The 27,079-nt window shown below is 41.8% G+C and overlaps 1 protein-coding gene across 5 annotated transcripts; it reads right to left on the bottom strand.

The window, feature by feature from the left end:
- Positions 1-1,439: 1,439 nt before the first annotated feature.
- LOC139391252 (septin-6) lies at positions 1,440-26,449 on the bottom strand. 5 transcript variants are annotated; one of them, XM_071138908.1, is made up of 11 exons: positions 26,343-26,445; positions 24,022-24,136; positions 21,875-22,070; positions 20,380-20,566; positions 18,090-18,251; positions 17,241-17,337; positions 15,185-15,353; positions 12,678-12,810; positions 11,077-11,267; positions 8,058-8,106; positions 1,440-5,825 (listed from the first exon to the last, which is right to left on the bottom strand). In XM_071138908.1, exons 1-10 carry the CDS (start codon positions 26,370-26,372, stop codon positions 8,103-8,105), a joined length of 1,284 nt encoding a protein of 427 aa, XP_070995009.1. In that variant the 5' UTR covers positions 26,373-26,445; the 3' UTR covers positions 1,440-5,825; positions 8,058-8,102. The 5 variants fall into 5 exon arrangements, with proteins under 5 accessions (XP_070995009.1, XP_070995007.1, XP_070995004.1 ...); XM_071138906.1 differs by lacking the exon at positions 8,058-8,106 and having other exon boundaries at positions 1,440-3,041; positions 26,343-26,449; XM_071138903.1 differs by lacking the exon at positions 8,058-8,106 and having other exon boundaries at positions 1,440-3,796; positions 26,343-26,442.
- Positions 26,450-27,079: the final 630 nt, after the last annotated feature.

Below are 27,079 nucleotides of genomic sequence, written 5' to 3'. Positions count from 1 at the left end.
CTATTATTCTACAATGTAGAAAATAGTAAAAAAATAAAGAAAAACTTTTGAATGAGTATGTGTTCTAAAACCTTTGACCGGTAGTGTATATATACATACAGTACCAGTCAAAAGTAACACATATGGAATCCTCTAGTTACCAAAAAAAGGGTTAAACTAATCAAAATATATTTTATATTGGATATTCTTCAAAGTAGCCACCCTTTGCCTTGATGACAGATTTGCATTTTACATCCCTGTTAGTGAGCATTTCCCCTTTGTCAAGATAATCCATCCACCTGACAGGTGTGGCATATCAAGAAGTGGATTAAATAGCATGAAAAAGTGCACCTTAAACTGGGGACAATGAAAGGCCACTCTAAAATGTGCAGTTTTGTTACAACACAATGTTTAATGTCCACCAGAGCTGTTGCCAGAGAATTTAATGTTAATTTCTTTACCATAACCCGCTTCCGTCGTTTTAGAGAATTTGACAGTATGTCTTAACTGGCCTCACAACCGCAGACCATGTGTAAAGCGTCGTGTGGGCGAGTGGTTTGCTGATTGTCAACGTGAACACATCGAGTGCCCTATGGTGGCGGTGGGGTTATGGTACGGGCATGCATAAACTACGGACAACGAACACAACTCCATTTTATTGATGTAAATTTGAATGCGGAGATACCTTGACGACATCCTGAGGCCCATTGTCGTGCCATTCTTATAAGATGATAGTTGGAGCTGTAATGTTAGAATTCAGTACAGCCTTTGATGTTATTGATCATCATTTGTTATTGTAGCATGTTTCAGCATGATAATGCACAGCCCCATGTCGCAAGGATCTGTACACAATTCCGGGAAGCTGAAAATGTCATAGTTCTTCCATGGCCTGCATACTCACCAGACATGTCACCCATTGAGCATGTTTGGGATGCTCTGGATCGACGTGTATGACAGCCTGTTCCAGTTCTTGACAATATCCAGCAACTTCGCACAGCCATTGAAGAGGCCATCAACAGCCCGATCAACTCTATGCAAAAGAAATGTGTCACGCTGCATGAGGCAAATGGTGGTCACACCAGATACTGACTGGTTTTCTGATCCACACCCCAACCTTTCTTTTAAGGTATCTGTGACCAAAAGATGCATATCTGTATTCCCAGTCATGTGAAATCCATAGATTAGGGTCTGATGAATTTTTCAATAGACGGATTTCCTTATATGAACTGTAACTCAGTAAAATCTTTGAAATTGTTTTATGTGGAATTTATATATTTGTTCAGTATATATTTTAAATAGCTGGCTAATACTTTAAGAAAAATCATAGGTTTTACCCCCTCCCCCCCATTAACCAGAAGGGGGCAGTCTTTCTCTTCACTTTTATAATGAATTTAAAGTATAACCTGTACTCTGTTTATTATTTGCACAACTAGGTTATTTGGCATAAAAAACATACACACTTTTTCATCATCATTTTATTGAAAATTTACATAAATGGAATCAAACTACAATCACATATTTTATCATTAATTTGTGGTGTGGACAGGTAATTGACTAGGAGGGGTGATTATGGCAGATGCTAGAAAAATGTATGGCAATTTCTTACAACAAAATGTAACTTTACACAGAGAGAAGAGTCACGTCCAAAGATCATATTTCATAAAACAGGTCTCCACTTCCATACACAAAATATATCCTTATAAATTATACAAATGCATGAGTATCTATCTGTATCTAGGATTCAACTCCATCTCATTGTAATATTTGGCAATATGGGTGCCGGAAATTGTGGAGAGGGGTATAACTGCACATAACAACTAGTAATACACAAGATAAAACTGGTCCAAACAATAGAGCATCAAATGTGAAAGAGTGCAAAACTGTTAGGGGAGAAAACTACAATGGGGAGCAAAAGGTCAAGATCACAGAGGTGATGAAAGAAAAAGAAAAAAGACATGCAAAATACAGAATAGACTGATGGTAGTTCAAGCACAATGCGTAAAGGGCATTAAATGCAACCTACATGGCATTTCAGTACGGAAAAGGTGTTTTCACTAAATAAGTGCTTGACATGAACATGTCTTTGGCTCTTCTGAGTTCCAATGAAACAACCTATGCAGTGAACAAAGAATAATGTATTTATTTGGATCGCAATTGTCCTATGGTTTTTAAATCCGTATTGACAAAAGTTTCTACTACTCACACGCAAGGTAAGACGTCGCACTATCAATCACCAAATAAATATGGCGGGTTTATCAGTGCTTTATTGAGATCTGGGTTGTGCTATTTGTGTTCATAGGGGCTCCCGGGTGGTGCAGCAGTCTAAGGCCCTGCATCTCAGTGCTAGAGGTGTCACTACAGACCCTGGTTCAATTCCAGGCTGTATCACAATTGGGAGTCCCATAGGGCGGCGCACAATTGGCCCAGCGTCGTCCGGGTTAGGCTATGGCCGGGGTAGGCCTTCATTGTAAATAAGAAATTGTTCTTAGCTGACTTGCCTAGTTAAATAAATAAAAATCATACCCCCCCCCCCCCCTTTGAATGATGAGCACAATAGGCTATTTGTAATGGTTATTTCAAAACAGAGTCCTTCTCAAAATGGACTGATTGAACGTTATTACATAAAGACTTTCTTAAAATGTACTGTCAATTAAGTTCTGATCGTTTTATGCAAAATATAAATTAATCCAGAGCCTTGGCTCTGCCACAAATGGTATGATGAAACTATTGGTTTGATGTTTTTCTCTTGAACAACTGTTTAGAATCCTACCTGAGCACTTGAACAAAGCTTTGTTCATTCATACACCAAGACAGATCTGAAAAATATTATCAGTGAAGGACTCCCACTTGCCAAAGTGTACCTTGATTAGGTGGCAAAAGGTAAACTATCCAAAAAATACCACGTGAAGTCCACATATGGCCATGTTCAACAAAGCAGATGAGATGGAAGTTAAAAAAAGGTTGATGCAGTGAGAAAAGACAGGAAGAGGAAATGGGTGCTTAGTTCTTGTTGAAGCTGCAATCCCCTCTTCAGACAGGTGGCCAAGACAGATTAAAAGAAGCTAGAGAGAAAGGAGACAAATGCAAGGTTACAAGAGATGCCCAAGCAGTCAGGGAGAGCAACAGTGCCTACCAGAAGGATTACTGACATTTTGGGGAGGAAAGACCGTACGTATTTGGGTTTTCCTAACGCATGTATAGTTGCTACTGTACTTCAAATGACACTAACTCTGTTACAAATGCAATGTCTGTGGTAAGCTAAAAAATAACTACTCATAATAAAATACTACAGTACTTGAGCTGACCAATTCAATTTGAGCATAATACGGATTTAAAACATTGAATAAATTGCTTGTGAGAACTGCTTGCAGCAGATATTATGTCCTCTGTAAATTACAAAAAAGGTATTCAGTGGCAGTTAATAATTCAAAACAGACAATCTTAAACTTAATAATGATGGGAAAACTACCAAGAAGTGCACAACAAAAACAGTCCAGAAAATATCTATCCCTACAGAAGCAAAAAGCAAATGGTGATATTAGTCAGTCAGCACAGCAAAAACACGACATGACAAAAAAGCATAACCATACGCAAAAGACAGATTTAGCCACTGTCAGCACATAGAGCAGCAATGAAATACAGATAGGGGTATCCTTTTGTTAATACATAAAGCAGATGAATGTTGTTTTTTTTTTAACCCAGAAGGGTGGGTTCACAATGCCTCTCCTCAGCCTTGGGGTACCCGCTACCCACAAAGCCTGGTCCCTTAGCAAAGCTTGAGGGTGGAAGCACCTACTCAGTGCAGAGCCAGGGTTTACTGCAAAGGAAAGGTAAATACACACAGAGCAGTGAGCAGAGGAACTAAAGCACAGTATGTATGAATGACCACACACCAAGGCACACCCTGCCAACCCATAGAGCTTAGGACAACAGTTCCCCCAGAGACATTGAGACAAAGAGCAATTTGAGAAGGGATTGTGAGAAGTTGTAAACCACACCTACTACACCACTGTACAAGAATGTGTAAGGACGTAAGCGACTCATTTCGATACATTTAGACGAAAACAAAATACCTACATCTGTGGACATTTGACTCATCAGACCAACTGTCTGACCTGTGTCACCGTACAAAGGCATGTGGGTTATATTGAGCAAGGATACAGACATATTTTTGGAGGGTGGTGTGGGGGTTCTTAGAAATATTTTCCTGATAAACAACACCCTGTCCTCAAGATACATAGGAAGTGGAGTTGAAATTAAAAACCAACAATCTCATTGGCGCTCACACTCATCTGCCAAACAATGGAGTGTTCCAGTCCTGTTTCTCTAGGAGGAATGGAGAATGACTACTGGCTCAGTCTGTTCGGACAAAAGCAGTGCAGCACTATAAGGCTGAATACTACCATGACATTTGTGCACCTAACTTAAATGCTCATGCAAGTGTTCTACTGACTTCAAGGCATGATTAATAAGAAAGTCCAAGTTAGGATCCTGCCCTATGAATTCAGGTTTGCAGACAATTTTGCTCTGTAAGGAGAGTTGTTTTGACAATAACAATGGCGGGATATCTCAAAGCCCTTGAAGGAGTTAAATATCTAGACCAAACCAAGTGTTTCCAACTGTAATCAGAATCTATGTGAAACCCTTATATCCTCACATTTGCAGAACCCACTCACACACTGTTGTTTCAAATACTGCTTGATTATACATTTCATACACAATAATCGTGGCCACAGTTGAAATATTTGGTGAAATTCACGCTTTATTTCCTTTGGATATTAAGTATTTTTGTGTAACACTGATACAAGTGTAATACTGATCCCTACATGATTGTTTTTTGTTTAAATGGATTCAAATGTGCTTTTATATATATATATATATAAAAAATATACATAAAAAAACTCCCAATTGCACTACAAATATACAAAATCATATTTGTGTAAAATGTCAAAAGCTAACAAGTATGCAGATAACATAAAGTATATTAAAAACAATGAGGTATGGCAAAGAGATGGCGAGAAAGCATGAATGTCTTCACATGCACCAGGCTAAGATGAAATAACATCAGCAGTTCACTATTAACACTCCCTGTCTTGATAGCGCAAACAAACTGGCACCGAGGCTATCATTCCAACTTCCTGTAACTGATAGTCATGCAATGTTTGGAGTAGACAAAAGTACAAACAGATCTGGGACTAGGCTACTCTCTTGATGGGCGGTGGACAACATGCCTTCATTTAAAAACGTACTACGATTGTGCCTTTATTTTCAATAATTATGCATTGTATGCCAATACGATATCAGTGCACATCTTCATTATCTCAAACTACTGGAGTGGTTTAGTGGAGTGAGTAGAATAGTGGTAGTATGAAACATGGATGTGAATATGCTGCCCCTGCCAAGTATATGCAATGAGCACAGACTACATGCCACACACACACACCACTCGCTTGGTCAGACAATAGCGGATGTGCATTTCACCTTAGCCTCCACAAACTCCTGCAGGTCAAAACAGTAGTTGCGCATGTTAAAGTTAAAAGCACACTCAGTCGTGCGGAAACAGGCTAACAAACAAAAAGAGAAGGTCTACCTTCCAACATAAAAAAATACAGGCAAACGCAGAATGATGACTTGTGAAAGAACGTATTAAAAGAAGCATGCATCCGAGTCAAGGATTCCCATTCACAGTAATGGCTGGATTCTTCCTCAGAGCAGGGGCATGTGCGGGGGTTGGAATGGGGGGGGGGGGGGGGGGCACAGAGAACAGCATGGCACTGCCAAGGATGGGGTGAAAACTCATTCACAGCTGGCTGAGGGAGGAAGCACTTTTCTACAGGAATCCTGAACTGGAAATAAGAGAGAAGGAGCATTACGCGTTAACACTAGTAGACAAACTTTTTCAAATCAAATGACAGAATCATTCATGTTATTGGTCAAATGTAATGTCGGAAGGAACATGTGTTAAGGTTGTTACTGTTAATAAGACTTATGAGTGTATGGAGGTGGGGAGATTTAGGGTATACGTTGAAAGAACATTTATTTGGTATGCTAATGAGCCAACACACCAACTCAGTGGCCTTGTTGTTAGAGAGTCCGCCCTGAGATTAGAAGATTTGGAGTTCCCGTCCGAGTCATACCAAGAACTGTAAAAATGGGACCCAATGCGTCTCTGCTTGACACTCGGCATTAAGGAGATATATTGGAGGTAAGGCCCTGCGATAAACTAGCGTCCTGTCCAGGGGGGGTTCTGCTTGTACATCAAGCTGCCTCACGCTACAGTCACAGGAGATAGGCTCCTGCTCCTATTAACCATTCAGGCCTTGTGTAAGGCTACTTACTTAAATGGACTAACACAGATGTAAATGTTAACCACGATAAATCATCTAGTGTAAATAAATTAATGTAAACGTTGCTATCTAGCAACATTTCTGTTTCCGAGATTAACCAGGGAGAGATACATGATTATTACAAACTAGATAATTTATCCTGAATTGACCATTATAAAAGTTCACCGATCCATTCTCAAAGTTGCTCCTACGGGGCCTTAGAAAAATGCAGTGTCTCTCTATGGTTGACTTCTCTGTTCATTTCACACAGCTCATTTCCTGTGAACGTTGTCCAGAATGACACAGCAACACTGAGACAGCAGGCTGTTTGTCATCACATTTAACTAAAGTCTTGGAAGATGAGCCAGCCCAGGAGCAGCAGTTTACAGATCGCAAGACAGATGTCTTCCTTTCCCGCCCTCTATGGCTAAATCTGTACAAATAGTGTAGCTCTCATTTAAAAAAATAAAATAAATGGAATCATCAAAGAGCTAGGCGTCAAATAGCTGAAGAATCAATAAAAAAATGCTATAAAAAAAAAACATACAAGAATTGGCTCTAAGGCTGAACGGCGCACTAGTGCGATCCTGCAGTTCCTGCTGGACTCTGAATGCTCTTTGTGTAGTGGCTAGGCAGGGCCGGGAAGGGCAGGGGTGGACCACAAAAGCAGATTGTTGTGGTTTCAGAGGGCAGATGGGGCAGCACATCAGACAGAGGCTAATAAACTTGATGATTTAATTTGAAACTCTTTCAGAGGCTGGCACAGGCACAGCCAACCACAGGATATGATCCAATTCTGCGGCAGTGATGTCATCTTTAGCTAAGCCGTGGGTGGATACAGACATTAATAAAATGTACGAACACAAATGTTATGGGATTTGTTACAAAGATTTGTTGTATTGAATTAGTATCAGAACCTGATTTCAAATACTGTTTTAAATACATTCGTATTCAGATATATTTTATTTGAAAAGACAAGTTGAATATTTTAATGTACACTACATGACCAAAAGTATGTCTCATTCCACAATCATGGGCATTAATATGGAGTTGGTCCCCCCTTTACTGCTGTAACAGCCTCCATTCTTCTGGGATGGCTTTCCACTAGATGTTGGAACATTTCTGGTGGGAATTGCTTCCATTCAGCAACAAGAGCATTTGCGAGGTCAGGCACTGATGTTGGGCGATTAGGCCTGGCTCGCAGTCGGCGTTCCAATTCATCTCAAATGTGTTTGATGGGGTTGAGGTCAGGGCTCTGTGCAGGCCAGTCAAGTTCTTCCACACCGATCTCAACAAACCAATTCTGTATGGACCTCACTGTGTTCAGGGGGGAATTGTCATGCGGAAACAGGAAAGGGCCTTCCCGAAACTGTTGCCACAAAGTTGGAAGCACAGAATGTCTTATATGCTCCAGCATTAAGATTTCCCTTCCCTGGAACTAAAGGGGCTAGCTGAACCATGAAAAACAACCCCAGACCATTATTCTACCTCCAACTTTGTGGCAACAGTTTGGGGAAGGCCCTTCCCTGTTTCAGCATGACAATGCCCACGTGCACAAAATCAGATCCATACAGAGATGTTTTCAAGATCTTTACTGGCCTTAATTAATTAAGGACTTCCTTGTCCTTCTCATTTAAGTTAAAATATGTGTTTAACTGACATTTGATTTAGATGTTTTTTTAAATTTGTATTTAAATATATGTGCTTTTTGTCATTGGTTACCAGGTGAACAGTTGAGAGAGCAAGCCTTACCAGGACAAGATGTTTCATGCAGCATGCAGCAAGTGGGGGGAGGAGTTAACTGTAAAACAGCATGGATGCAACATAGGTGACACATGGACTCATGGGAGACATATGGTGCATTCAAGACAACTCGGAACCTCAGAGTTAAAATGTACATATTTTTTGGGCGTAGAGCATCCTATTGGTTGATTCAGATATTTTCCAAGTGGGAAACTCGGCCCTTATCTTTCTACAACAAGTGTCCAAGTTGGACATTTCTGAGTTTCCGAGTGGTCTTAAACACAGCAACACATACACATTCTCCATGTCACATCTACACCACTCATTAAAACATGCCATGCTCATGTCCTTTGGTGACTGAATAAAACATTGGTTTTGTAGCCCAAGCTATCAACAGGATTATGTTTTGAACAAGATAAGGAAATAGAGAGGCCAAGTTGGGATCCAAAGGTTTAGCAAATGAGGACGTACTAACTAGCATTCATCGGGCCGGTTTCTCAGACAAGACTAAGATAGGCTTTTTAGTCCAGGTCAATGCTTAATCTATGTTCGGGAAACTGGCCAATAATGTTTTGATCAGTAACCCAGAAACATTAAGTGAAAGGGAGGAGGAAAAACTACAGAGTTTAGAGATAGCAGAGAGAAATGACAGAAGAACTGTAAAGAAAATAATTTAGAAGAAAAAATAAAAAAAACCTTTCTCAGTGCAAGTGTCTTCATCCTTTCTAACAGGGCAGGTGGCAGGGCTCGCATCAGTTTGAATAGACAACCAGGAGCGATTACCAACATGAAGGGACCCACGACAACAACCTCTAACTGTCAACACGGCCCTCCTACTGCAGCCTGATACTACAGGTAAAACAAAACGTCACAATTACTGAACCAACATTCCTATGGGATATAGACCTATACCAGCAGTCTCACTAGCCTGGGTTCAATACAATCAGATTACTGTAATACCAAATCTAATCTAGATGAATCTGGTTTACGTTGAGGGCCAGAGAAGGGTTCAGGATATTACTAGCTACAGTACTCTGTATAATAAAGGTGGATAGAAAACAATGTCAAATCCTAGTAAAGTGACAGCGATCCTAATCTCTGGTGCATATGTGTGTTCATTTTGGAGGAGAAAAATAGCAAGTCCACCTCTATACCATAGTTATGAAGGCATAAGAGAAAACGCTTGCTAAACTGCTAAACTAAGCCTTAGGGAGCATCTATTCATCTATTGCTCCTCCATTTCAATGTAATCAGAGCCAGCTACGTTGGTTATCGCTAATCCATTAGACTGGGGAGAGAAACCACTCAGTGCTTGGTGACATTAATGGGACAAGCCAAAGCGGTGGTCAGGAAAAGAGTTCCTACAAATGCATCGACATAAGGCAAATGAAAGCTTTGATTAATGACCGTGTCATTTGTTTACGTGTGGTGTGTGCCAGGCCTCTTCATATCTGAGGTGCGGCTGATGCAACCGTGTACAGTGTCGCACACCAGTAAAGTGGTCCACATGCATACAACATTTATATTTTGATTCGTCCATCTTCCATCTTCTGTATCAAGAAAAAGCATGTGAACACTTTGGAATTACCTGGATTTCTGCATAAATTGGTCATAAAATTGTATCTGATCTTCATCTAAGTCACAACAACAGACAAACTGACAAATGATGAACATATCATTTAACCATTCACAGTGTAGGTTGGAGAAAGTATGTGAACCCCTAGGCTAATGACTTCTCCAATATCTAATTGGAGTTAGGAGTCAGCTAACCTGGATTCCAATCAATGAGACGAGATTGGAGATGTTGGTTAGAGCTGCCCTGCCCTATAAAAAAAAAAAACTCACAAAATTTGAGTTTGCTGTTCACAAGAAGCATTGTCTGATGTGACCCATGCCTCGAACAGAAGACCTAAGATTAAAAACTGTTGACTTGCATAAAGCTGGAAAGCCTACCTGTCCGCCAACTGAAGCTCAACAGAAGTTGGGTGATGTAACAGGACAACGACCCAAAACGCAGAAGTAAATCAACAACCGAATGGCTTCAACAGAAGAAAATACGCCTTCTGGAGTGGTGGACCAGTCAAGAGTCCTGACCTCAACCCGATTGAGATGCTGTGGCATGACCTCAAGAGAGCGGTTCAAACCAGACATCCCAAGAATATTGCTGAACTGAAACAGTTTTGTAAAGAGGAAAGGTCCAAAATTCCTCCTGACCGTTGTGCAGGTCTGGCCCGCAACTACAGAAAACGTTTGGTTGAGGTTATTGCTGCCAAAGGAGGGTCAACCAGATATTAAATCCAAGGGTTCACATACTTTTCCCACCCTGGACTGTGAATGTTTACACAGTGTGTTCAATGAAGACATGAAAACGTAGAATTGTTTGTGTGTTACTAGTTTAAGCTGACTGTGTTTGTCTATTGTTGTGACTTAGATTTTTTTTTTTTAAATACCAATTTATGCAGAAATACATGGATTTCCAAAGGGTTCACATACTTTTTCTTGCCACTGTGCATACATGGGGATAGGCAGGGACAATAATACATTTACTCATTATTTTGAGAAATAATTTAGATGGCATCTATTCTAAGTGGAATTAATGACCTAGTGTTTCCCGTATTATTGTTTGGGCGGACACCTCTCATTTTGGTTAATGAGGCCCTAAATGTTGATTTGGGGGCCCTTGCGCCCTGCTTGGAAAACGATCTAGGGGAAACACTATAGTGACAATTTATCCAGTTGTTCTTTGATCCTCCTAGATCAGGTTGTAACATCCAGACAGCTCCGGTCCAGTATACCTAAGGAATCCTCAATGATAGCTGGGTTGTGTTCATTAGGGCACGCAACAGCAAACGTGTTAAAACGTTTCGCTATGGAACATGAAAATTAGCATTTCTCATTTGACAGGTCCAGGTAGTCTCTCCCTGTTTCGTGACGTTATCTTCTGTTTGGGTGCCTAATGAAAACGACCCTGAACACCTATGCCTGCTGTGTGAGGAGGAGGGAGTTGAACGTGGAAGGAGATACTTACTTTTTCCTCTCCTTGTCCCTCTTGAGTGTGGTGGAGCCCCCTGCCTGCTGGGCCTGGGACTGTAGGAGCTCGGCGGCCGTCTTTTTCTGTTTGAAGCCGTTGAGCTCGTCATCCAGGGATTTCTTCTTGTCCTCCAGCTTCTTCTTCTCATCCTGGTGCAGCTTCTTGAGCCGGTCAAACTTCTCGTGCAGCTGTGTGGCGAGGGAGAAAACGCACATCTTAGATAGAAACTCATTTAGAAGGTGTGATGTTTTATTTATTTCACCTTTATTTAACCAGGTAGGCTAGTTGAGAACAAGTTCTCATTTGCAACTGCGACCTGGCCAAGATAAAGCGTAGCAATTTGACACATACAACACATAGTTAGTTACACATGGAATAAACAAAACATACAGTCAATAATACAGTAGAACAAAAGAAAACAAAAAGTCTATATACAGTGAGTGCAAATGAGGTAAGTTAAGGAAATAAATAGGCCATGGTGGCGAAGTAATTACAATATAGCAATTAAACACTGGAATGGGTGATCGGCAGAAGATGAATGTGCAGGTAGAGATACTGGGGTGCAAAGGAGCAAAATAAATAAATAAATACCAGTATGGGGATGAGGTAGGTAGATAGCCTATCTGTAAATAGCCCATCTAAGTACACGTGCAGTGATCTGTAAAATGCTCTGACAGCTGGTGCTTAAAGCTAGTGAGGGAGATGGGAGTTTCCAGCTTCAGAGATTTTTGAAATTTGTTCCAGTCATGGGCAGCAGAGAACTGGAAGGAAAGACGACCAAAGGAGGAATTGGCTTTGGGGGTGACCAGTGAGATATACCTGCTGGAGCGCGTGCTGCTATGGTGACCAGTGAGCTGAGATAAGGCGGGGCTTTACCTAGCATAGACTTGTAGATAACCTGTAGCCAGTGGGTTTAGCGACGAGTATGAAGCGAGGGCCAACCAACCAGAGTGTACAGGTCGCAATGGTGGGTAGTGTATGGGGCTTTGGTGACAAAACAGATGGCACTGTGATAGACTGCATCCAGTTTGTTGAATAGAGTGTTGGAGGCTATTTATAGATGACATCACCGAAGTCGAGGATTGGTAGGATGGTCAGTTTTACGAGGGTATGTTTGGCAGCATGAGTGAAGGATGCTTTGTTGCGATATAGGAAGCCGATTCTAGATTTAATTTTGGATTGGAGATGCTTAATGTGAGTCTGGAAGGAGAGTTTACAGTCTAACCAGACACCCAGGTATTTGTAGTTGTCCACGTATTCTAAGTCAGAGCAGTCCAGAGTAGTGATGCTGGACGGGCGAGCAGGTGAGGGCAGCGATCGATTGAAAAGCATGCATTTAGTTTTACTTGCGTTTAAGAGCAGTTGGAGGCCACGGAAGGAGAGTTGTATGGCATTGAAGCTCGTCTGGAGGTTAGTTAACACAGTGTCCAAGGAGGGGCCAGAAGTATACAGATATCTGTAGCTTTGAGTACAAATGGAGATGTGGCACATGTAACCCTAGTTCTTGTGAGGTTGGTAGGATGCGTGATGATGTGGCAGAATTAAAGCATTTAACTGGTAATGGAAAAACCTTTCTGTACACACACACAAACACGCACCTCTTTCTCGGCCTCCTTCAGTTCGGCTTCCTTCTCCTTGACTCTCTGGACGAACATCTGCCTCATCTCCTCCTCCTTCTTCTGCAGGTCACCCATGAACTCGTTCCTCTTGGCCTCGTACGTCTCCTGCAGACTGGGGTCCAGACAGGAAGAAGACATTCAGAAATTAAGTCATACTAATGAGTCATATACGGTGCGTTCGGAAAGTATTCATACCCCTGGACTTTTCCCACATTTTGTACTAAAACTGATTAAAATCGATTTCCCCCTCATCAATCCACACACAATACCCCATAATGACAAACAAAAAACTTTTTTTTTAAAGAAATGTTTGCTTATTCATAAAAATAAAAAAAATCACATGCCCATAAGTATTCAAACCCTTTACTTAGTACTTTGTGGAAGCACCTTTGGAAGCAATTACAGCCTTGAGTCTTCTTGGGTATGACACTACAAGCTTGACATACCTGTTTTTGGGGAGTTTCTTCCATTCTTCTCTGCAGATCCTCTCAACCTCTGTCAGGTTGGATGGGGAGTGCTGCTGCACAGCTATTTTCAGGTCTCTTCAGAGATGTTCAATCGGGTTCAAGTCCTGTCTCCGGCTGGGCTACTCAAGGACATTCAGAGACTAGTCCCGAAGCCACTCCTGTGTTGTCTTGGCTGTGTGTTTAGGGTCGTTGTCCTGTTTGAAGGTGAATGTTTGCCCCAGTCTGAGGTCCTGAGCACTCTGGAGCAGGTTTCCATCAAGGATTTCTCTCGACCCTGACTAGTCTCCCAGTCCCTTGTGTTGAAAAACATCACCACAGCATGATGCTGCCACCACCATGCTTCACCGTAGGGATGGTGCCACATTTCCTTGGCATTCAGGCCAAATTGTTCAATCTTTGTTTCATCATACCAGAATCTTGTTTCTCATGGTCTGAGAGGCTTTAGGTGCGTTTTGGCAAACTCCAAGCGGGCTGTCACGTGCCTTTTACTGAGGAGAGGCTGCCGTCTGTCCACTCTACCATAAAGGCCTAATTGGTGGAATGCTGCAGAGATGGTTGTCCTTCTGTAAGGTTCTCCATTAAGAATGATGGAAGCCACTGTGTTCTTGGGGACCTTCAAAGCAGCATAAATGTTTTGGTACCCTTCCCTAGACCTGTGCCTCAACACAATCCTGTCTCGGAGCTCTACGGACAATTCCTTCGATCTCACGGCTTGGTTTTTGCTCTGAAATGCACTGTCAACTGTGGGAGGGTATATAGACAGGTGTGTGCCTTTCCAAATCATGTCCAATCAATTGAATTTACCACAGGTCGACTCCAATCAAGTTGTAGAAACATCTCAGGGACGATCCATGGAAACAGGATGCACCTCAGCTCAACACTTATGTTAATACGGTATCTGTTTTTTGTTTTAATATATTAGCAAAAATTAAAAGAAACCTGTTTCGCTTTGTCATTATGGGGTGCATGTGTGTAGATTGCTGAATAAATTGTTTTATTTAATCAATTTTAGAATAAGGCTGTAACATAACAAAATATGGGAAAAGTCAAGGGGTCTGAATACTTTCCGAAGGCACTGTATGTTAGTACTATGTCCCTACATTCACATTACAGTGAATTACATCAGACTAATTGACATCAGAATGCAAAAAGTGGTTGTGATTAACTGAGGGGGTGGTAGGAATTGGAAAGTAGTGATTCCAAAGTTTCAACCATTGTTAAAACCCCTTTCTCTTGTGGGAATTGGACTATATGGATAGGGCTAAATTGAAAGTTTTTTTTTACAGAAACCATGGTGGAAATTAAAAGGGAACAGTTTGGAAATTCTGGGGAAATTATTAGACAAAAAGCAAGGACACAATTCACCTGTTGATTTTATGTGCATTTAACATTTACTGTACTTTCGCCACATTTGTTGATAACAACACCTGCAAATACTTTGGATACATTCAGTAACACGATAACTGTACATCAAACATAGTGATTATATACGTTGATCCTATATATTACATGGGTTTCATGATATGGAAATGTGGAGTGCACATTTGAACTCACGGGTGTTCGGCTTGCTTGTATGACATCAAAGCAGTATATATTATATTCCTCAATGTCTCATCTTTCAAAATACATTGAGTCCTCATAATTTAAAGCTTTTCCCTCACTCAGACAACAAAACATTAGCAAAAGTCGCCCAATTATCAGGAGGGATGGGGGCAACTTCTTGTTCGCGTGCGGTGCTCAAGTTCAGAAAGGCTGTCAGTCAAAACCCATACAGGTCTGTGAAGTGGAGACCCTGCGCTCTGACATCATGTATAGCATGTTACGGTACATCCACTGCGTTCCAATTTAGGTGCTTATCAGTATCCAAAACTGCCATTTTCAACCCGACTACAAGTGTAAAGAGCTACATCCATGACAGGAAGTGTGCAGGGTGGAGAATTGTGACGCAGTCTTGGAAGGATGTAGGGAGGAAAGAGAAAACAGGAAGTAAGGAGGAAATATGAAGGGAAACAGCCGCACCTGAAGGGTTTGCAGTCGGGGTCCGTGTCCTTGAATCCCATCTCCTCCAGCTTGCAGCGGCGGTAGAGCTCATAGTGGCGCGTGTGTGTCTGCTCCCGCAGGTCCTCCATGTTTACCCGGATCAGCATCTCCCGCAGCTTCACAAAGTCACAGTGGTTCTCATTCTCCACTGCCGACGACACACACACACACACACACACACACACACACACACCCCATAGAGTGAACTGAATAGAGTGTGGAGCACAATGTCAGAGATAGCATCGGGCCAGCACTATTGTATTTGTGTTCCATGTGAGGACAGGGCTAGGTATAGTTCATACTAGAGGTCGACCGATTATGATTTTTCAACGCAGATACCGATACCGATTATTGGAGGACCAAATTTTTTTATTTGTAATAATAACAATTACAACAATACTGAATGAACACTTATTTTAACTTAATATAATACATCAATAAAATCAATTTAGCCTCAAGTAGATAATGGAACATGTTCAATTTGGTTTAAATAATGCAAAAACAAAGTTGGAGAAGAAAGAGAAGAAAGTAAAAGTGCAATATGTGCTATGTAAGAAAGCTAACGTTTCAGTTCCTTGCTCAGAACATGAGAACATATGAAAGCTGGTGGTTCCTTATAACATGAGTCGTCAATATTCCCAGGTAAGAAGTTTTAGGTTGTAGTTATTATAGGACTATTTCCCTCTATACTATTTGTATTTCATTAACCTTTGACTATTGGATGTTCTTTATAGGCCATTTAGTATTGCCAGTGTAACAGTATAGCTTCCGTCCCTTTCCTCGATCCTCCCCGGGCTCGAATCAGGAACACAATGACAACAGCCACCCTCGAAGCAGCGTTACCCATGCAAAGCAAGGGGAACAACTACTAGAAGGCTCAGAGTGGGTGACGTTTGAAACGCTATTAGCGTGCGCTAACTAGCTAGCCATTTCACTTCGGTTACACCAGCATCATCTCGGGAGTTGATAGGCATGAAGTCATAAACAGCGCAATGCTTGACGCACAACGAAGAGCTGTTGGCAAAACGCACGAAAGTGCTGTTTGAATGAATGTTTACGTGCCAGCTTCTGCCTACCACCGCTCAGTCAGATACTTTGATACTTGTATGCTCAGTCAGATTATATGCAACTCAGGACACGCTAGATAATATCTAGTAATATCATCAACCATGTGTAGTTAACTAGTGATTATGATTGATTGTTTTTTATAAAGATAAGTTTAATGCTAGCTAGCAACTTACCTTGGCTTACTGCATTCGCGTAACAGGCCTTGTGGAGTGCAACAAGAGAGGCAGGTCGTTATTGCGTTGGACTAGTTAACTGTAAGGTTGCAAGATTGGATCCCCCGAGCTGACAAGGTGAAAATCTGTTGTTCTGCCCCTGAACAAGGCAGTTAACCCACCGTTCCTAGGCCGTCATTGAAAATAAGAATGTGTTCTTAACTGACGTGCCTAGTTAAATAAAGGTATAAAAAAAATATTTAAAAATGTATTCTGCAATTCGGCGCCCAAAAATACAGATTTCCGATTGTTATGAAAACTTGAAATAGGCCCTAATTAATCGGCCATTCCGATTAATCGGTCGACCTCTAATTCATACTACGTATCCACACACAGCCAAAACTGACATACGTACGAGCACAACATAGGAAACCAAATAACGAGACATGTCATGTTTCTATGGTAAGTCAGTAACTTTCTCTGATAATCGTCACAGGTTTCACAACCTACCACTTTTCAAGCATTATTGAGATAAATCAATAAATCCTCAAATTTCTGACATGGGATTTGGTTTTTCCCCCATCTAAGTGACATGACTCAAGCAACAGCTGCTGTAGGTTATACATTTATGCAAGAGTGGAGCCATGCAGTGTTAAATAGACAAACATGAATGAGATTACATAAGAAGCAGTAATGGCTTCCCTCTTGACGGTATGAATGCAGTTGTTTAGGAAGTTAGGGCGGAATGAGTGGGAGGGAAATGATGGCGGGAGGATCCCCCTACCATTTCCTCTGTGATACGTGACCTAGCTTACCCTGCACCGTTCCCCAGGGGTACTGCCGCGCTTTCACCATCTTGTTGCCGATCTTTACTTCCTCCGTGCTTCCCACAACGGCGAACGGCAAATGGCCCTGCAGAGCCGTAGTGGAGAAAGGATTCACTCTATTACATAACTCCATTATTTATTTGTTTAGACTTTGATCAATTGGAGCATATCTCTTGACAGGGGAACCAATTGCAGAGTGAACCAATTACAAACTGAATTACACGTGACATGTCATGTTAGGCGTAAAATTGCTAATTCATATACAGTGCTGCTTGAAAGGATGTGAACCCTACAGGGCTGGTCATCATTTTGCTATAAAATATTAAAATAAACATAAAATCCTTTTCTAAACCCCAATTCATAAAGACAACCATATCTACTCCTGTAATGATTTTGTCCACTGTATTGTATGTATTTTGTTTTCTAATTATTAATTTTTATTTTTTTAACTAGACAAATCCGTTTAGATTTTTATTTATTTACAATGACGGCCTAGCCCAGCCAAACCCGGACCAATTGTGCGCCGCCCTATGGGACTCCCAATCACGGCCGGATGTGCTCCAGCCTGGATTTGAACCAGGGACTGCAGTGACGCCTCTTGCACTGAGGTGCAGTGCTTAAGACGGCTGCGCCACTCGGGAGCCCAAATGTGCCTGTCCTCACAAAAATGTCTTCCATGATAACAGACAATCAAGAATCGCATCATATGATATTTCTCCCTAATCAAACCTTGTCCATACTTATACTTCTCAACTATAACTAGTAAGTCTGTATTGATAAAACTTGCTGAAATGCTACTGAACTACAATGAGCGGCATCAAAGAAGGGTTAGCTTACGTTCATGGTGGAGTTGATCTCTGCCACCGTCTCGTCGTCGGTGGGGAACTGGTAGATCTGAACGCCGTTGCTGACCAGCTCACTGGTGATCTTGATCTTGAACTTGGTCAGCTCGCTCTTGGAGATGGCGTCTGACTTGGCAATGATGGGGATGATGTTGACCTTTCATTTGAGGAGATTAAATTAGATTCTAAAACGTTATTAGGCTATCCGCTGATGAGGAAATGAATACAAAAGAATCCATCAAAATACATACAAATAACACAGATCTTGTTATACCTTACGGACTTGCATCAAGATAAAAACACACTGAATCACAATTATTTTGAAGACACAATGACAAGGTGCAAACAAATAATGCCTATACTTTGGGATATAGCTAAATAAAAGATTGGCTTTGAGGCTTATGGCAAATGCAATTTACAACACTATACTTTCACCAGGACAAAACAACAACTGAAAATAAATTGTTTAAAATTGGATCTACATTCCAACTGAAGCCATGAATAATTATATTTCATACAAAACCTGTCTTAGCTCCACACATTAATGGTTGGTTTCCCAGATAAAGATGAAGCCTAGTTCCTGGACTGAAAAGCCCTTTGATGGAGCTTCTCCACTGAGAATTATTTTAAGTACAGGAATAAGATTCATCTATAATAAGCACATACAGTGCATTCAGAAATTATTAAGACCCCTTCACTTTTTCCACATTTTGTTGCATTACACCCTTATTCTGAAATTTATTAAATAGCCCCCCCCCCCTCATTTACCTACACACAATACCCAATAATGACAAAGCAAAAACGAGGTTTTAGAAATATTTTATAATTTATAAAACAAAACTGAAATCACATTTACATGCGAGCATCTCCTATGCAGCCAGGTCATCACAGCTAGCTAGCTAAACCTCCTGAGACAATTGGGGAACATCTGGCCAAGACAGGATATGAATAGACCCTGAGATATGGGTCTTCCCTCCCTTCCTAATGTTTCTCTGGATTCCTTGTGCCTTGGTCAAAAGCAGGGATATCTTCTAGCCGGATACGAAAACAAAATAAATATAGCTTGTCTTTTTATATCTGTACACCTCGAGTCTCTACTAGCTTCAGGAATATTTGTGCATTGTCGATTTGGCTTATCTATATGCATTTCTGACATAATCAGAGCTTGGAACGAAGTAGAGATTTTTTTTTAAAACTGGCAGCGCAGAGCAGTAAGAGCATTTACCAGAGAGAGTAGTGAGAGAGAGTAGTACTAGTGAACCTCCAACGCTTTCTCCATCCTGTGAAGAGCCCTCCAAACACATTGTTAATTGATGAGAGCCTACTGATCCAGCTAGCTCAGAAGAAACACTTCCACCAGCCCCCATGTTTTGTGAAAAACAGAAGCAGAACATGAAGTGGGAGGGAGGGAAGAGATACAGTATATCCAAATATCCGCTTTAATGGAGCCCACAGGACTGAAGAAGCACAAATAGGCAGGGGGGGTCTGTGTCAAACATCCACCCACCACCACTTGTTGCCCATAAACTCAAGAGACACTGCACTTCCTCCTGCACAACCAACTTTTGTTTCACTCACTTTGGCCGGACTCAAACGCCATCCAGTAGCACTAGCTCTTGGAGGGCTTTACAGTTACTCGCAGCAATGATGCTTGGCTGATGCTAAGGGCCGTGTGATGTATACACAGGGAGGCTTCTGCTCTGGATCAAAGATCACACTGTTGCGAGAGGCTGAGAGGTGGGTAGGGCACAGCTGCTCTGGCAAACACTGAGGAGCCCCTTTCTCCGAAATCCAGGAAGACTCTATGCAAATAGGGCTTTTTGAGGTGGCGTTAGGAAAACAGAGTGAGCGGTCACCGTGGCGACAAAGGGCCTGCATTTCACGGCTGACCCACACCGACGCGGTCACAGGACAGGAGCGCATCTGTGAGCGTGCAAAGTGTGTGGAAGAGTTTGAGCCACCATCATCTTAAGGCTAGAGAGCTTTCTCTTTCCCCCCCCTGCATTTTATAAATAGCCATGACAAAAATATTACTCTTCAACTGAGGTTACCATCATATTAGGAAAACGGCTTTTCACGTGGCACTTCAAATCAGCAGAGTTCGATGAATGGATCGCATAATATGGTAATTTAGCAGATATCTTGAGCCAAAGCGACTTTGACAGTGACACAACATTGACAGTGACACATATAGACCAACTTAGTATACTGTATCTGGCCCATGCAGGAATTGAGCCCATTGATCCATTGGAATCATAGTGTAATTAGCTAGATTTGCAGCTCACCTTGCTGTCCAGTTTCTTCATAGTTACCAGGTCCAGGGACTTGAGGGAGTGTCCGGTGGGCGCAATGAAGTACAGGCAGGCATGGATGCGCGTGTCGTGGTAGCTGTGTAGCGTGCGCTTGATTTTCAGCTCCTCCTGCAGATAGGCCTCGAACTGGGTGTCGATAAACTCAACAATGGACTTGTAGCTGAGGAGAGAAAAACACAAGTGTTATTCATGTGTTATAAACGCATGATAAACAGGTAATAAGGAAACTAGGTTTATGACAGCGAAGCACCAAAAAGAGAAAGTATCTTACCATTGTCTATGAAGGATTCAAGGGTAGCTATACCGTTGCCTTGTTAAAAATGTTTCACTCAAAATGAAGACACTTCCACCATCTTATAATATTAGAAGGTGTTATGAAGCATCTCTTAAGTGAGAGATTAAAAACAGTTTTGTTCTTTAGTCCCAGAGCATACTCAGTGGGAGGTAGCTAGCTCGCTAAGTGAGTACAGCTCAGCTCCCTATAAAGAACCTGCTGATCCCTCATTCAGCTGAGCTGGGTCTCATTAGCTGGGAGTCATCGGGCAGAACATGGTGGTGGAAGATATTTGGGAGCTCGCGGATCAGGGAGCAGAGGGGAGGCATCAAAGGCATACCACCGTCAATGAAGGGGAAGATGCACCACGCGTACGAAGGAGAGATGGAACCTCTGATTAAACACAGGTCTAGCCCCCGCCCTCCCAACACATCTCCTCCCACCTCCACTCCCCCTCATAAGAAGCTAGCCGAATGGCTGCTCATATAAGTGGCCTTATCTTTGCGGCGAATGCCGCTAACTGCTAGCCTTTAGCTCCCAATCACCCATCCACCATTTGATACTGATGTGAAGCAGTGTGAACCTGGAGCACTGACCTACAAGAGGGTTCCCTGTATCTAGCACAGCCTCCCCCTCGGTGCCCTAACAAGAGCAGATAGAGGGGCCTGGAACAGACTGAGGTCAGAGAGAGCTGCCTGGCCTGGCGCTCACATGACATCATCCGTCCTTTCTCTCTGATCTCTCATGACGAGGAATGAGGATCACATGACAGGAGGGAGAGAGAGAGTGGAGACAATTGGATCCCACGTTGACTAGATTGTTGCCATCAGGGGAGAAAGTGACAGGTAGAGGAGTCCTCCCTTTCCCACAGACAAAACACTGTATGATTTAGCCCTGAATACGCCTGGCTCAAGTCTCGAGGTATGTCTATTGTGTTTCCATAAGGTATGGGCAGAGGGATAATACAAGTTGAATAAGAGTGAAAGATAACACATTCTTGGTAGTGGTATATAAACACCAGGATAGTATTCATTCGTTTTCTTCTGTTTTGTGCCTAATGAATGTGACTCAAAAGTTACTGTACCGTCTAAACATCTCTTAGACACATGAAGAGGAACCTGGGGCTCTCTTACCAAAGTCATACACACACACACACACGTTATATTCATGTTGATCTACATCATTGTCTCTCACCTGTCCTCTTTGTTGATCTGGTCTCCAAAGCCCACAGTGTTGACCACGGTCAGCTTGAGGCGCACGTTGCTCTCTTGGAGCTCGTATGTGTTGGACTTGAGCTGCACGCCCGGCTGATTGTGCTGGGTGGGCTCGCCCTCGAACTTGGTGTTGAACAGGGTGTCCATAAGAGTGGACTTGCCCAGGCCCGTTTCCCCTAAAACACACACCTTCAGTTAATTCCCTATTGTGTCCTTTTATTTGTGGACTCTGTATCTGGAGTTTGAGTTTGTGTGAGGCAGTTGTACTAAGCTCATTGGGCATTTATAAGCTATATTCTTCAATAATCAACGGGTATAGGCTACAGTATATCATTACTGGAAATGACCATTAAACAGCAGGGAAGATCCCAGATTGGGCCATTGTCAGAATAAATGTGGGCTTAAAAAAGGCACATTACATACTGTGCACGACAGTATTTAGTACTGTGCATCCCTGTTGAAAAGACTGCAGTTCTACAATCTGGACTCGGGCTGCAGAGCAGATCTCTCTATGCCACCAGAATGTTAATTATATGGACACTTCCCATGTTTCACATCTTCTTAAATGTAACGTGTGAACCCCTCTGGCTTCTGCTGCTGCTTTTGGCAGGAGAGGAGCTTTCCAACGGAATAAAAAAAGATACGCCGAAGAAACGTCTAATATCTTGGGTGCTTGTAAGAGTAAGTAGGGCAGCGCTTCAACAAGCTAATCATAAGTTCACCATGGTTGATATCTGGAACAGACCTTGGCAACAAACAAAAAAAAGGGCAGCATGGGTCCGAGTCACGGATGTCCCGATGCGCTCTGACAAACTCATACTGTGCAAAGCTATCAGTCAAGTGAGGCAGCCGCCTTCCTCTCCCAGTGCCAGAAAATATTTTGGGTCAGAAAAGTAGTAGTAGTGCGCTACATAGGGAATAGGGGGCCATTTGGGATGCAGGCCTATTTATGTTCATCTGACACCACATATACACATGGAGCACGCAGCGGACTGCCAAGTCTTCTATTCACAGCGCATCAGTGCACACTAAATAGTAAAAGGGGGATAGAATGGAACAGCACAGTGCCTGTGTCTGAGAGAGAACGTCCACCTCGGGTCTTTGTCGAGAAGTTTCTGTGGTCGCTCATCTTCCTTATAGAAACTTCTCAGGGCTGAACTAAGCTATGAGCATCTCACTTGGTAGGGACCCATGCTGAACCCCATGCTAAAGATGGGGCCCTGACATCCAAAAGTTCACATTTGAATGTACCAGCATCTTAAAAATCTAACTTTAGTGAAGAAAAACAGCAGTCGTTATGGATCCAAAACGGGGCTGTACTACAGCTGAATTTTTGTTGTTGATCTCGATTCACTTCTTGCTGTTTTGTTTAGACCACAACCACAAGCCTCCGGATCACATTTCTGGGGCTTTAAGCTTTAGGTCTGTGCAGTTTACAACTGTTTTGCTTTCTCTGACTTTAGAGTAGGCTGTAATAATAGAGGTTCGTTCGGCTTCTAGAATTGCTTTGGAATGTTTTGATTGCCACTGATAGCTTTCAAGTAATTCAGAGTGTGTAAAATGGAGCGGGGATTGTATTCTCGGTTTCCTACTTTCAACCAAATTTACTAAATGTACCATTTGGTTTAAACATATAAATCAAAACAAGGCTAAAAGACAACAGGCATAACCAGACCATTTCACCATAATAGATCTATATGACAGCTCTCTCTGTCAATTATGCCCAAACACCATTCAGCTAAGTTGTATACAACCTCAAAATGAGGCCTAGGTCACCCGAATTGAATTCTGAGATACTGTAACAGACAGACACTAATATAGGGAGTGAAATAAACATGCATGTCTGGTGTCTGTTGCTTTGAAATTACTGGGGGGAGATGCGGAATTACATTTGACTGGAATCATTTTAGGGTCTTCATTTCTACCCCCAGTCCCAGACGATAGCTTGACTGACTGAAGATGAATGAGCTACGGTGATCAGAGTTGACTGCTGGCCAGTGAGAAGCAACCAAAGTGGGACAAAGACAGAATGAACTGGGTTTACATCTACAGTGGAAATGCCTGACATAGGGGATTGGACAAGGGCTCTCATTTTGCCTTGAGGAGAAGAACGCATGACACACTCACCGACACAGAGGATGTTGAAGCAGAAGCCGTGGTTGACAGACTTGTTGACCAGCTGGTCGGGCATGCTATCAAAGCCGACATGGCCGGCTAGAGGGACGGCACGAGCACCTTCTCCCTAAAAACAAAATAATGATTTTGAAATTAGAAACACTGAGTAAAGGTGTGTAATTAATCATTAACAGCCGGGTATAATCGCAGATGCATATGAAACAGGGGTGGTATGGATAAGGCTATCGTAACTTAGGTAAAAATTAGGCTGACCATAATATTATTTCACTTCCGTTTACACATTTCATGCAAGACCAGACTACACAGAAATATGACATTTCAAACATTCACTCCCACAACTACTGGTCGTGCAGTTAAGGCACAAACTGAAGTGTTAACCATAGCTACAATCTTCTATGGTTTAAGCTACAATTTAGATTTTTTTTGACAGACACATTCCATTGTATTCGATAAAGATAACTCCTCAGCTACTTTCTCTGGTGCTCTAGCTGTGATACACTTCCTGTTTCCTGCTGTTTCCTGAAACCACAATGTCCATATATGGAAAGTAAAACATCACATTTTAAGAGTTACAGACTGTACAGGTGTTGAAAACAAACCATGCACAGTAGAATGATGGCATGTTTGTGTGAGAGTAACAATTCTGTTATAAATGGATCATAATAAATTACCCAACTTGATTAAGGTGACATGGATCCTCCTGTTGTAGGCCTGACCCTAAATTCATAAGGGTCTAATATGGATATGAATGTGTGTGTGAGTTTGGTTTTACTATCCTTGTAGGGACCAGAAGTTCGCACAAGGATCGTAAAACAAGGACAATTCAGACAAGTAGGGACATTTCACCGGTCCCCACAATGAAGAAGGCTGTAGGCTTAGGGGTTAGGGTTACAATTTGGGTTTGGGTTTGAATTAAGGTTAGGTTTAGGGGTTTGGTCCCCACAAGGACAGTAAAACAAATGTTTGTGTGCATGAAGGAAGTTGCATCATCACACATTCTCTGCTTCTAGAACTGCACAGGATGGTTATGTGAGCAGGAATGCAAGGAATTTAGATTACATGGTATTGCCAAAGCGTGCCCTCAATAGTGACTTAACTGAAGCAACCCCACCACTAAAAGGCCTAAATGTTTTGAAAATATATTGTGGCATTGAGGCAGACTGCAAAATCCGCTCAGTTAAAATGGGAGAGGTTGAAAATAGTTCCGCAGACTCTGGTAAACAGTTGTCAATTGTATAGTTAGAATTGTGTTTAAACAGCTGAAAGGCTATTAGTTTAACAGATGGTTTTTCTTGACGAAACAAACACTCCTCAGCTGGCCTACATGTGCAGGTGCAGCATTCCCAAACCCAAGTCCTACTTGGGATCAAAGACACATCTTGAGTTGCACAATGACATAATGCTTGTTGTGCTCGTCCATTCATTTATACATTTCGGTTTGAATTAACTGCACACAAAACGAAAAGCCGATTTACGTTAGCCTACCAATCTAGCCGAAAGGCCGGCAGATGGCGATATTGATCCGGTATTGATGGTCTAAACGACTCAGCATCGCCATCTGCCGGCTTTTGGCCAACTACCAATCCTTCTCCCAGTGACTTTTCAAGCCTACTGACTCTCACATTCTGAAATTAATGAAACCACTTTTGATGAATCCACATTACCCTCGTTCTTATTTAGGTCTATATTATATACAAATATTAAATCATTCCCACTCAGTTGTACCCTATATGACTCGTTATGCACGTCAGACAACGCCCAGCAAACAAAGTAACGGGGCTGACAGAAACAACGCGATAGGCTAACTTACTAACAGAATCGAACCCACGATAGACGGCGGATATGCATGAAATTTGAAATGTCCAGAATAAAAAATATATATATTTAGTCCTAATATCCTTAAATAGCATATCAATGTGAAGTAACTACAGATTTCATGGAGAAATGATGAGGATACTGGATCGCAACGATAACCATAAAAGCGAACGCATGCGTGCAAATGCAGACTATCGAATGTTCCCAAGAATTTGTATCTTAGTAAATCATGCGGTTACGTAATGAGCGATATTTATCTAAATGCATTGTATCATTACGATAGTAACGTTGTAATAGAGGTAATTTGATATCGAGTTAGCCTATTAAAAAAAACGCTGCATCAACCATGGCGAGTGGGGCTTTCCACCGACATCTATCCATGCCGTTTGAGTTCAATTCACCCAGTACTTAATTAACCAAATTAATCATTTTAGCAAGCTACAACGGTGCCCTAGCCAAAAGAAAACGAGAAAATCATCCTTAATTATAGTACTCACCGCTTGCCTAGCTATTTCAGTGGCCGCCATGGTTATTTTTTTATGAAGACCCTATGTAAGGAAGCTGCACTACCACTCTGCTAGCAACACTAACAACGACGTCACTTTCCTATGGTAATGATGAAACGTTCAAAATAAAAGCCCGCATTTCAAAAACATTGCAAGGTGGATAACATTAAAAATAGATAACATTTTATTCAATGTCGATTTGTATTGTGTTTATAAGCAAATGCAAGAAGAAATGTATGGGGGGGCGTATGTTTAGACTGAATTGTAGACAATATGGGCTTAAAGTGAAGAAGAAAAAAAACTATTCCTTATGCTGATGTGAAAGTGGGGTTGGGAGTAGCCAGTAGGGTCTGTAGAATCGATATGTATGGTGTAATTTCATGGGACACTGAACAATATGGAGTGTTGATGGCCTTTTACTACACCATTCCATATGCCACAACGCAAATCACTGTATATGAACTACATATTGGCTTATAGTGAAAAAACTAACTAATTTGTTCTGATGTAAAAGTGGGATAGGGAGTACCTTCTCACCTAAAAGCATTTTTTTTAAGGGGTTGGGCAAAGGCTGAAATTGGGGTTGCGATTTACCTTTAAAAAGTGATTCGACGAAAGGAAGGAGAGGTATGCTCCGCATCACTCTCTCACTTGAGCATTTTAGATAGTTATTTTCAAATGATCTCATTTTGCTCTTTTGTAGCTTTGGCAACTATGTGTGTCTCAGT

The sequence above is a fragment of the Oncorhynchus clarkii genome, chromosome 31 (assembly GCF_045791955.1).
Source record: "Oncorhynchus clarkii lewisi isolate Uvic-CL-2024 chromosome 31, UVic_Ocla_1.0, whole genome shotgun sequence".
In the NCBI taxonomy this organism is placed as follows: domain Eukaryota; kingdom Metazoa; phylum Chordata; class Actinopteri; order Salmoniformes; family Salmonidae; genus Oncorhynchus; species Oncorhynchus clarkii.
Note: the sequence above shows the minus strand (reverse complement) of the source record. Positions and strands in the feature narration are given on the sequence as shown.

Coding starts and splice junctions, on each gene's coding strand:
- LOC139391252 (XM_071138903.1), bottom strand. CDS start 26,372: ATGGCGGCCACTGAAATAGCTAGGCAAGCG. Junction 17,338..18,089: donor AGATCAACTCCACCATGAAC/GTAAGCTAACCC, acceptor ACGGCTCTGCAG/GGCCATTTGCCGTTCGCCGT. Junction 15,354..17,240: donor CCCCTGGGGAACGGTGCAGG/GTAAGCTAGGTC, acceptor TGTCGTCGGCAG/TGGAGAATGAGAACCACTGT.